Below are 12,287 nucleotides of genomic sequence, written 5' to 3'. Positions count from 1 at the left end.
GCTCATCAGTCAAAGGAGGCTGGATAAGTTCAGCAGCTTTATTGGACTGATTGTCCAATATTTATTATTTGTGCTGAATATTCAGAGGTGCTGTTAATTCTGCAGGTCATGACATTATTTTGTGAGCTAATGCTGCCTTGTTATCTGACAAGTGTTCTATGGGGGAATGAAAGGCTTTACTTTGTAGTTCCTTCTCAAAAATGGATTATTTATTCCACACAAAACAAATAAGTAGAAGGTGGTTTTGTGCTTTGTGGGTTTTTTAATTTTTAAAAATTGGTTTTTTTTACAGTGAGAGAATGCCCAACTCTAGTAGTTTTACCTTGCATTATTGTCTTCTCCCTGGGAAAGGAACTCTGTTCCCATATTTTAGCTTTTTTCTTGTTTTGTTCTAGAAATACATTGTGGTAATCCTAAATCCTAAAGCATTGTCATTTACATCCATTAGAAAGGTTAGGATTGATTTACAAAACCTGAAAGTCACTTTGCTTCTAGATTGCATTTTAAAAAACTACAGAAAATGTCATCTGCAGTTGGTCAGCAGAAAGTGAATATTTTTCTCCAGGTCTGGAAGAAGCTGAAATTTGGAGCCTTCCCCTCCAGTAGGCTCTGGAGGAAGAAACCCCTTGGTTCATTTTAATATTTTTTCATACTTCAGAAGCTTTAAAAAAAACCAAAGTAGGCTGCCATTTAAAGAAGTACAGATGCCTTCTATTGTTTTGATTACTAAGAAATACATTTCTCATGCAAAGGATATTGGTTAGTCATAAATCCCAAGAGTTTTGGCTAATAAAAGAATGAGGTGGGCCTTCCAGTCTGATCCTCTTTCATCTCTTTGGTGCTACTGAAAACAAACAAAACCTCCAGCTCTTGGCTCACACAGCTCTGTCACCTTGCTGAGCAAAAATTTGCTTTTGCATTTGACAGAACACTTGTCCTTTTTTTTTTCCTTTTTTGTTTGTTTTGTAAATAAAGCCTTCAGTGTTTCTAAACTTTGCAGGTTTCCTACCAAACTGGAAATCTGTGATAGAATATTTGAGTGTGGTTTTAAGCTCAGTAGCAGCCTGGGGGCTCTGACAGCATTTTAGCATGGTTATTTCTGTCGGGCTCTGAAGATCCAAACCTCAGTTCACGAAGAGTTAATTAGCTGGGGTTAATCACTGGCTGTGTTTTCCAGGCTCGGAAGACATTTCTGAAGCTTGCCTTCTGTGACATCTGCCAGAAGTTCCTGCTCAATGGCTTTCGCTGTCAGACGTGTGGCTACAAATTCCACGAGCACTGCAGCACCAAGGTGCCAACCATGTGTGTGGACTGGAGCAACATCAGGCAGCTCTTGTAAGGACTGCTCCTTTCTAATGGCAGCAGCAATTCTGGCTGACAGCTGGTTTTGTGTCTCTGATCACAGAGATCCTTTTGGGTTGTTGGGAAGGCAGTCCCTGTGGTCAGTGTGCTGAATTGTGGATTGAGCTCATGAAACAGCCAGCAATGAGTGTCTGTTCCCAGGGGAAAAGGCCGTGCACATCAACTGCAGTTTGTTCTTGCTCTGGATTGTAATGTTCTGGGACAAGCAAACAAACACCTTGAATGACCAGGCAGTTGCTCCAGTGCTCTCTGAGCAGGGGGACAGCAATTCTTCTCACACAGCACATGTTAGGAATCAACCAGGCCATGACTCAGTTGGATTTTAGCTGTTGGAAACTTTAGTATTCACCTGTTCTACACCTCAGCTTCTGACACTGGTGAAGATGGTGAATGGTGAGAAAACAGATGGAGGATAATACTTGCCTAATACCAGTAACAAAAAGTTGAAATTTGTTGTGTTAGAATTCCTTTTATGCAAAAGTGTTAAAGGCTGTAATTGTTTTTATGTGTCTTAGTGGTTGTAATTTTTTATAACTAAACTTGGTCACGTGGTTCTGCATTTTCTCATACTAAGAGTGCAGGATGACTTGTGCCACTTGGTGCTACCTGGCTTTAATAGAGCTTAATTGTGTCAGGTACCCTTTCAGGAAAATCTGAAGTCTCACGTAAAAAGATTTTGTCTCAAGTTTGGAAAGAACACGTGGAACTTTTCTTTGGGAGTCTGAAGGCAGAGATTTTAGTTGTGCACAGGAAAAACACGATGTAAAGATAGGAATGTGTTCATGAAGTTAATCATACTGCAAAGAAACAGCCCTTTAAAATTTCAGCTTTCAAAAGCATTGTACAGGAGGTAGTGTAGCAGTTGAAGTTGTAATTGTTTTTGTTGATATTTCAGATTGTTCCCAAATTCAAATATCAGTGACAGTGGTGTCCCTGCACTACCTCCCTTGACAATGAGACGGATGCGGGAGTCTGTCTCCCGGATACCTGTTAGGTAAGCTTGTATTTCCTGTCATTTCTCTTTTGGGAAATACACTTCTGTCAAAACAATCAATCCAAAGCAGTCAGAGACCCCCAGCTCCTCCAGAGCAAAGCAATCTGATAGAAGGTTGGGATGAATGTGCAAGGCAGTAACACCACTTCATCACTGACAACTCTTTCTTGTTCTTAGATCCACCAAAGCGTTGATTTCAGATTTCACAGTTTCAATTTTTTAGCCTTAAAATTTTATGGTAGAGTATTAAAGGCTTTTTGGAGACCTTTGTTTTTCTGCCTAAGAAAATCCAAGGCTCCCTTTTGGTATTTTTGTGAATTAATTTTATCTGATCAGGTAGTGTGCATCGAGAGTTTGTGTCTTGTGGTGGATGATTCACATCCATAACTAAAATAATGGTCTGATATGATGATGAGAGATGGGAGTGTAAGGAGAGAACAGTGGGAACTGAAAATATGCTCCTCTTAAGGAAGATTCTGATACCTAAACAGAACATTCCTATAGTTTTAAGTGCTGAAATGAAACTTGTGTCCCTTTCCAAGGGGCCTGTCCCCTGACCCTAACACGTGCCTGTATTCTTTCCCTTGAAATTCTAGAGGCTGAAGAGAGCAGGCCAGCTTTTGTTTTTTCTGCACCCATTTGAGCAGTCTGGTCAGGAATGAGGCACAGAGCACGTAGCTGACTTGTAAATGGTTCTATCTCTTTATTTCTTTATTTTAATGGGAACTGCATCAGGAATTGATCTTTGCCATCTTACTCTTATTTCCAGTGTTGTTGAACAATGACTTATTAACTTTATAGATCTTTTGAAGGGTTTTGTGAAGGCTGGCCCATTTCAGTTAAGATACATTTGTGTTTTGGGATCCTTATGGTCTGAGTGGCCTTAGCTGTGATTTATAACTCTTTGTTGAGCTGGATTGTAGTCTTGGCCTCCTTTTAACTGGTGTTGGGTTTCATGACTTCCTTGCTGGCTGTTCTGTGCAAACCATTGAACAGTCTTGCAAAGCTTTACAAATTCAGGGCTTAGCTCTTAAGCTGTGCATTTAACAGGCTTGAAATGAGCAGTTTGTTTAGTTTCACAGTCCTGAATTCATCTCTCAGAGCCAGTATTTTGTCAGTGTATTACATGTGATTTGATGGGGATTGAGGTGAACTGTGGCATAATTCCTAACAGCAAAAACAGCTAAACACACTAATTAAATATGTGAGCTGACAAGATCTTCAAGTTTTTCAAATTTATTTCTTAAACTGGGACTGATTCAGCTGACCAAGTAGTTTAGTTGATGTGTAAATCCCAGCTTTTCCTCTGCTTGGAATTGTGTGTGTATTGCTTTTGGACAGGTTACATTGAACAGTGTTTTTCACTTGCCAGAGGGGAAAAAAAAATAACCACAACTCTCCCTTTGTCTCTCTTTCCTTCTCAGCTCCCAGCACAGGTATTCTACACCTCATGCCTTCACTTTCAACCCATCCAACCCTTCCTCTGAGGGCTCTCTGTCCCAAAGGCAGCGCTCCACGTCCACCCCGAACGTGCACATGGTCAGCACCACCATGCCTGTGGACAGCCGCATCATCGAGGTAACGTGGGCACAGAGCAGGGCTCAGCTGCCCCTGCCACTGCCCAGCCACAGGCACTGGCTGCTTTTCCTTCTGCCTTCTCTCCTCTGCTCACTGTTTGCCTCAGCTGGCTGATGGTGATGAGTTCAGGAGACACATTTGCATAGTTAGGTAATAATTAATTCTTGCGGTCTATCAACTTTGCTGGAGTAATTGGTAAATTCTAGGGGTGTATAAAGATGCCTAATAGTTAAGCTCAGTTTTGTGAAGAAATGCTTTTTAGACATGTCTAAAAATGTTGTTCCAAATTTAAAAGTCTGGGTTTGTGGGGAGGCTGGTGTTAATTTTCAGTCAGACTAAAGGTGCCCTAAGTCTGGGTGTAGTTCTTGGACTTGGAATGCTCAGGTCAAAGCTTCCTGGGGATCTGTTTTGTGTTACACCTGTATGGAATTAATGACAGTTCTGGGCCTGTGGGCTGAAGCCAGATCTGGGACTATTTCTGCTGTTCTTGCCTTCAAGCACCATTTTCTTGTATTTTCCTACCTTAGACTGTCAGTGAGGGACAACTCTTGGAAAACAGACCTAAAGTGGTTGGGTTTCTTTAATTTTGTTTTGTGGTAACCTTAACAAACTGGTATGCAGGAAAGACTGGCAGAGGAAGGTACTGAACTGCAGGGCTTGGGAGAGAGAGGAAGCTCTGTTTGTTGCTTTTGCCTCTGGAATAGTTTAAAAACTCTGGAGGCCAAGCAAATGCCTTTCACCACTGAGCTCACCTGCATCTTCAGCTGGTGATTTATGGACTTGTGTGAAACGTGAAGATCCTCTGAAGGGAGTTAGAGTTCCTCTGGACCTTGGCAGCAGAACAAGAGTGCCCTGCAGCCCCAGGAAGCATTTTTGGTCAGAGGCTTTGTGTCAGCTGGGTTTATGGGGGAAGGTGTCCTCCCTTTCTCTTTGGGTTCTTTGGCTCCCAGCCCTTTTTGCTGATTCACAGACTGGGCTGACCATCTCTGATGGCACAAACCACAAAGAAGCACTCAAGAAAATCTGAATTATTTACCTGGTAGAGTGATGAGTCTTTAAGGAGACATTGCTTTCTTTATTTTTTTTATGCAGGGCAGTAAAGCCAGAAACACTTTCTATTCTGGATCTTCACATTACCATAAAAATAGTTGTTATGTCCTAAAGGCTTTTAAAAGACCCCAAAGCAAAGCAGAAAGAAAGTAGCAGAGACTTTCTAGTACACCAGTAGAAAAACCATCATAAAAAAGTGATTTACCCAAGGATAGATCCTAGTGAGCAGGAATACTTGAAAATTTTACTGCACTTAATAATAATTTATCATGCAAACTAGGTTACTTTTTCTTTCATTTAGCCTAACATTTAATTTTTAGAAATATTTTTTTATACTTCCTCTGTTCTTTTCTTTTATCTCTTACTGTGTTGGCCTAGAATAACAGCCTGAATGCTTCTCCCAGCTCCTGGTGCAGACGCTTTTGTTTGAGGGGAAGAGTAGGTATTTCCTTGGTGCCTTTTGTTTTCTTGTGATTAACAGGATTGCTGTAACTTGTAAGCCATGGCAGTGTCCACCTGAAGTGTTTAATCTGGACCTGATCTGATGAGAATCTTCCCAGCATGTTTATACTCAAATATTGAGGCTGTTAATTGGAAGAGGCAAATTGATAACGAGCTTCACATTCAGTTTATCTGGCTGAATTCATCCTCCTCTGAATGTGAATAGGCTTGGGTTAGAATGCATGGGATCTCACAGCCTTTAAAGCAAAACCTTCTCAAAACACATCCATTTATGGCTTTTTCCCTCTTGAAATGGTTTTTATTGACTGTGCCCATCCAAAGCCCTGAGATTAAGAACAAGTTGTACTGTTTTTATTTCCCATCAAAGTAAAGTTGACAGACTACAGCACTGGGGATGGTGTTACTTGTGTTGTAAGAACAGGGGGTTTGGTTTGTTTGCTGTTGAATTCAGAAGCAAATAAACAAATATTCACATCAGGATTGAAGCTCAAAAATACTTTTTCAAACTAAGAACTCCACATAAATAAGTATGAGAAACAATTTGAATTCCTTAGTCATCCTTTGCCAGCTTCCTTGAAAGCAGTTACATTCTCAGGCTGATGTACAAAACCAGTCACTTGTTATTCAGGTTCTGAAAGGTTATTATCCTTAAATTGAACAAAATTAGGAAATTGAGGAGTTCTTCATGCAGATTTTAATCCACTCAGGTGTGGAGCAGTGGCAATCTGCAAGAAAGCTGTACTTAGTCCAGCCTGGATGAATGGAACTAATTACCTAAACAATGTATTTCATAGCTGAATCTTTGCTCAGGATAATAGTTTGAAACTGTGGAGTGCAATGTGGGCTTGTTCTGTCCTCCTATGAAATCTTACATTTATTATTCTACTAATTAGCTAGAGAATTTGCATTGACTTTTGTTAACTTTGACAGTGTTTAACCTCTCTGTAGTGCATGTTCTTGCTTTGTACTCACACAGTCCCTGGATATTTTCCCTTTCCTGTTTGTACTTTGGGATAATGCAAAAGGCAGGTGAGAAGCTGTGCAGTGCTGTTTGTCAGAGCTTAGTTCTCTCTTGTGCATGGCTGTAGAGTTGTGTTGTGCCCGTGGCATGAGGTGACACTTGTGGCACTGTCCTGGTGACCTGTGGGAAAACACTGCTCAAATGCCAAATTCCCTGTGGGAATATGCTTGGAAAAGGAGAGGGGTTTGTGTAGGGGCACTTGTGTAGCCTTTTTTGGGGGTTGAAGTAGTATGTACAGTTATTTCACACTGGATGTTGAGTGGAATATTTGGGGGGGTTTAAAAGTCTTGCTTTAACTCAGAAGCTGGGAGTTGTCCCCTGGGGCAGAGGCCATCCCAGGAGCTCTGTCCACACCTGGAACATGAGCATGAAGTGCAGGGGGAATGCAGACAGTGTTGCTGCTGGTTCTTCTTGTTTTGTGCCCTTTTTTCTCTTTCCTTTTTGGTAGCAGTCCTTTCATTATGCTGTGAATCTCTTCCCTGTTGTCAGAACTCACAATTGCATGGGTTTCCTGCAGGATTGGTGTGATGAGCAGATCCCCAATCCTGGAGCTGCTGGCCAGTACTGTATTGCACTAAAACTGGCCCAGCAATTGCCACACCAGCCCTGCTTGTTCCTTGGTGTGTTCCTTGTTCCTTTATTTACTTTATTATCCATTTTCTGTGTTGCAGGATGCAATTCGAAGCCATAGTGAATCAGGTATGAGTTCAAAAATTAAATATTTTCTAATATGGTTTGATTTGGTTGTTTTCTTGCTCATCAGTTGTTTTCTTGCATTTCTGTCTTAAAGCCTCACCCTCTGCTCTGTCTGGAAGTCCTAACAATATGAGCCCAACTGGCTGGTCTCAGCCTAAAACCCCAGTCCCAGCCCAAAGAGAGAGAGCCCCTGGGTCTAACACACAAGAAAAAAACAAAATTGTAAGTATGGTGATGTTTGTTTTAATTAAAAAATTAGTTACACTGTGCTGGGAGGAGTGGTGTGTTGGGATGAATTTCTGCACTGAAAGATGCAGGTAATCTTGGATTGCTCTGCATTGTGTATACAGGAGCAATTTATTGTAATTAATTTGGGAATGATGGCACTGTTGCCTTGGGTTATAAATACTCAGAACAAAGTGTTCTGAGTATTAAATTAATTTCAAGCAGTGGTGTGACATTGCCAGTGCAGGTCCAAGGATTACTTTTTAAATCTTTAGAGGTTGCATCCTTTTGATCCAGTTTTAATATATTTAAAATTGGCTTTATTAGCTCTGTTTGAACTGTGTTGTTTCCATACAAAGTGGATATTGACAATGCTTTCATTTCCTTTGGACAGTCAAATGTCTCAGGGAAAAACAGATTTTACAAAATGCAACTTTTCCCTCAAAGGTTTGGTTTTAAACTTAGGGGTGAGGGGAAAGAAAGAAGAGCTAGAATAATAATAATTGATAATATCTTGAAATTTTTGAAGGCTCCTAAGCTTTCACAAGGAAAACACAGTTGCTCAGTGGCATTCAGTTTTTGCTCAGTTAAGCGTTTGAGACTTTTGCTCTCATCTGTTTGGCTTATTCCATTTAAATATGTAAGACTGCCAGAATTTTAGCATTGTGCTTTTGAGGAAACGACTTTCTTAAAGATTTCAGATGTTTTTAAATAATTGATCATAAAACATAGGTTCCTTTTAGAATCTCAGATTAGGGTTTAATTTTCTAGTGCAGACCTTCATGATAAACAGTTCAAGACATCCAAGAAAATGGGGTGATTTTTTGTTTGGGTTTTTTGCTGAAAACCTCCACCACCCTCCCAAACTGAGGAGAAAAACAAAAATCCAAACTGCAGAACAAACCCCTCAAGGTTTCAGGTCAACTTGAACTTGTGTAAAGGAAGTTATTTACTTTTTTTGTGTGTGTGTAATACAGGTGATTAAAAATGAAATCCCTGTGAATTGTTGTTCCAGAGGCCTCGTGGACAGAGAGACTCCAGTTATTACTGGGAAATAGAAGCCAGTGAAGTGATGCTCTCCACCAGGATAGGCTCAGGCTCTTTTGGGACAGTTTACAAGGGCAAGTGGCATGGTGAGTCTTGGTCTGGGGGGACAGCAACCCAGGGGAAATGGATCTTGGGGTGCTGGGTGCACATCTTTTCCCTCAAAGGTCTGCCTCCAAAGGGAAAATGGATTTATTGCTGCCGGGTGCTCATCTGCCTCCAAGGCACCAGGGAGAATGGATTTATTGCTGCTGGGGGCTCATCCTTCACCAAAGGCACAGGCAGAAACAGGAACTGCTGTGTAGGAGCAGCACTGGGATTAAAGCAAAGCACAGACATCGAAACCTGAATCTCACAACTGCATCTCCATTTTCACCCCACTGATCTCTTCACTCCCATGTTCCACACCAGCTTGCTTTTCTGAAAAGGGTTTATTTTCTGTTAGCTGGGAAATTCCACAGCCTGCTGTTCAATTATATTTAGCTTCTCTTAAAACCTTTGTGGTTGAATTAGCATGCTTCATTTCAAGGTGGGATGGAAAGGAAATCAGCATAAATTGGGGAGTTTTTTCAATGGAAAAAAGATTAATGTGAGAGTTTGATCTGTAGGTAGTGGTAATATTTTGAAAACAGGCACACTGCAAAGCTGCAGAATTTGTTTCCAAATTCATGACTTGTGATTTTGAAGAGAGACACACAGAAACCCCTCCAGGCTCTAATTTAAATGGCAGGATTGCCAGAAAAAAACCTGACAAAACAAACCTGGAAACTTAGCTGCTGCCCTCTATTTTTAATGAGTAAATACTTGCATGTCTCAAAGCCCAAATGCTGTCAGCAGCAAGGGCAGCACTATTGTTACACTAAAAGTAAAGAGCAGGTTCTGATTTTCATTATGGAAATTAAATGGGACACAGAAATCAAGAGGAAAAATTAGTTCAGTAAGATTTTGTAATAAAAACTAAATTCATATTATGATTTATTTTAATAGAACATTGACACCTCTTCAAGAATTAAATAATGAAATTCTGCATGAAGGAGAGCTGTTGGGATTTCTAATGTGCTCAAATGAAGTTTATCTATAAACACTTCAGTATTTAAATTTGATAACAAAACCACAAAGGTGTGTGTACATATGTCCTGCAAAAAGGATTGTAGCCCAACATAGCCCTAAAAATAGAAGGGAGGTGTGGGAATAATTAATGAATGGCTTTTTCCATTAGACTGAAATTCAGCTCAGTTAATTTCTTGATGCCACAGAAATTTGTCTGCAGGAAAATCTTGGCCCTTTAGTAGAGGTGTGCTGTGTGCAGATGAGGAATTTTAATTACATTGTTTATTAATGTTACTTTGAAGAGGATAGGAAAGCTGCATTTTTAGTAACCTTTGTGGTAATTGTATTTCCAGGGGATGTAGCAGTGAAGATCCTAAAGGTTGTTGACCCAACCCCAGAACAGTTCCAGGCTTTCAGGAATGAAGTGGCTGTCCTGAGGTGAGTTGGTGTTCTGCTGCTGAATTCTGATACTCCAGGTGCTGCATTTGCCTTCCAGCCCTCCCTGGAGCCTTCTGGCCAACATTCTGTGTGTGACAGGCACAAAAAGCAGATTTCCAGAGAGGAATAAAAAAGACAGTCCAAGTTCAGAGAATTTGTTGTGGTCTCTTAACACCCACGTTGTTCAGACCACACTGGGCAGTGAAGGTGGGGATTAATAAATTCTGCCCTAATCCTCACCACCAGACAGCACTTGAACTCTTCAAGTGTTGAATTTTGAAGTTCCTCTTCAAATTGCAGCATAATAATTTTTTTCCTTAAACACATGCACTGATCAGTGTAACTGTTCTCTGCTTTCAGATCCTGAGGTTTTTTAGTGTCTGTGATGTTACTCCTGAAAATGAACCAAGTAGATACATAAAAAACCATCTCCTTATCTGATAATTCTTTTAGGGTTTATAGCTATCCTTTGGTTTCTCTTGGGATTCAGTCTTCCACCTAAAGCTGGCACTTTTTCCCACCTTCCAGGGCTTCCAGGGTGATTCCAGTAGCTTCTAACACCACTTGCAAGTGTGACTGTTGCTTGTTGATGTCAAACCATTTGAATTTTCAGACATCCTTTTCTTAAATGTTGATTACTAAAAGGAAGTATTGTAACTAAAAGGAAATATTGTAACTAAAAAGCAAAAGACCAGCTGAAAACCAGAAAATGACAACTGTGGTACATTTTAATAATTTGTAAACCCAAACTTCAGTCCCACATTGACCTGGGATTGCAAAGATGAAATGCCTTCAGCCAGGAGTGCATTTTGAGCAGCCCTGGGAAGCATTTTTGGTGCAGCCACTGATTTCTCTTGGTGCTCCTCTGTTAGGAAGACCCGGCACGTGAACATCCTGCTCTTCATGGGCTACATGACCAAGGACAACCTGGCCATTGTCACCCAGTGGTGTGAGGGCAGCAGCCTCTACAAACACCTGCACGTGCAGGAGACCAAGTTCCAGATGTTCCAGCTCATCGACATCGCCCGCCAGACCGCGCAGGGCATGGAGTGAGTGCCCTTGCTTTCCCCCTTCCTGCTTTCCCCCTTCCTCCCTTCCCCCCACTTATATTTTCTCTATTTTATCTGCTCGTCCATCCTGAGTTCTTGCTGTAGTGCAGCAGATGAAATGCTGCTGTAAATTCAGAATGAAGGGGCTTTTCCTCCCCTGTGTTAGTGTAACAGTGCAGTGTTTGACACACACTGATTGATGGCCTGTGGGATGAGGGCTGGTGCTCTGTTCCCCAGGACTCACCCAGATGTTTTTGGAAGCATTTCCAGCTCTCTGCTTTCAGCCTGGTTCTGATTCTGGGAGCACAGGAGCAGCTGCTGCTGCCACAGCTCATTCATTGTAGCTCAGGCCCAGGTTTGCAGTCAGACTGAGGAGCTGGGCACATTTAAATGGGGCACTTTGGAACAGTCAGACTGAGGAGCTGGGCACGTTGAAATGGGGCACTTCCAGCACAGGGTACAGAGCTCCTGGCTGTGAGGACAGCCCCACTTTTCCAGGGTTCATGGAACTTGTGCCACTCCTTCCTGGCATCTCTTCACTGCACTGATCACAGCTCCATTTCTTTGTTCCCAAAGTAGACTCATGGAAAGCCAGAAGGGGTTGGGTGTGTAATAAACTGAATAAACTGTCTGGGGGGAATGAAAATGCTGGTTGTGATCAGCCCTGCTAATGGCTCTTGTGCTTTTCCCTTCACAGCTATTTACATGCAAAGAACATCATCCACAGAGACATGAAATCCAATAGTATCCTTCCTGAGTCTTCATTCTCTGCAGGCAGGGAGGGATTTCTTGGTAATGTGGAGCTTGCTTTCTCTGGGGGTTGCAACAGTTATTTAAAATATATTTATATGTATAACTATTAATGGGCAATCCCTGTTGATGAGCTAGCAAGGACTTCCACAGAACATCTGTGCTTGTTTACCACTCTTGGGATAAAGATGTGCAACAGTTGTGCTCTAGGAGTCTCTTATTTTACTGAAATGGGGTTTATTCAGTGCTCTGGTACCCAAATCCTGCTCTCCTCATTGCTGGGAGGTATGTGTTCATCTGCCTGTTCATCTGTGTGCACACATGGGTTTGTTTCTGTCTCTTGTGTATTCTTAATATATTTAGAACTCCTCATATAGCGGGCAGTAATGAAGCCAGAAATCTTACTTTAAACTCAGGAAAAGGCAGCCTTTTACCATTATATTTCATGCAAAAATATATATTCAGTAACACATCTGGAGGGAAAATTCCTTTCACCTTTGAAATGCCTGCTCTTGAAATTACCAGAACATCCTTGGAGATGGGAATTGGAACTTCCTTCCATCAAATG

At 41.4% G+C, this 12,287-nt stretch overlaps 1 protein-coding gene across 5 annotated transcripts in view; it reads left to right on the top strand.

Annotated features, from left to right (window-relative positions):
• Nucleotides 1-12,287, top strand: part of RAF1 (Raf-1 proto-oncogene, serine/threonine kinase) — a 62,898-nt gene that overhangs the window by 45,131 nt on the left and 5,480 nt on the right. For 2 of the 5 annotated variants that reach the window (XM_041459128.1, XM_041459127.1), the window contains exons 6-15: nucleotides 1,178-1,335; nucleotides 2,258-2,356; nucleotides 3,781-3,934; nucleotides 5,363-5,422; nucleotides 7,139-7,166; nucleotides 7,258-7,385; nucleotides 8,404-8,521; nucleotides 9,836-9,920; nucleotides 10,793-10,969; nucleotides 11,667-11,713. In XM_041459128.1, the coding sequence (XP_041315062.1) occupies nucleotides 1,178-1,335; nucleotides 2,258-2,356; nucleotides 3,781-3,934; nucleotides 5,363-5,422; nucleotides 7,139-7,166; nucleotides 7,258-7,385; nucleotides 8,404-8,521; nucleotides 9,836-9,920; nucleotides 10,793-10,969; nucleotides 11,667-11,713 (1,054 nt within the window). The remainder of the gene's footprint in view (nucleotides 1-1,177; nucleotides 1,336-2,257; nucleotides 2,357-3,780; nucleotides 3,935-5,362; nucleotides 5,423-7,138; nucleotides 7,167-7,257; nucleotides 7,386-8,403; nucleotides 8,522-9,835; nucleotides 9,921-10,792; nucleotides 10,970-11,666; nucleotides 11,714-12,287) is intronic. The other 3 variants (XM_041459130.1, XM_041459129.1, XM_041459131.1) reach the window with 3 other exon arrangements.

The sequence above is a fragment of the Pyrgilauda ruficollis genome, unplaced genomic scaffold, assembly GCF_017590135.1.
Source record: "Pyrgilauda ruficollis isolate IOZ18807 unplaced genomic scaffold, ASM1759013v1 scaffold131, whole genome shotgun sequence".
In the NCBI taxonomy this organism is placed as follows: Eukaryota; Metazoa; Chordata; class Aves; order Passeriformes; family Passeridae; genus Pyrgilauda; species Pyrgilauda ruficollis.
This window is presented reverse-complemented; position numbering and strand designations above follow the sequence as displayed.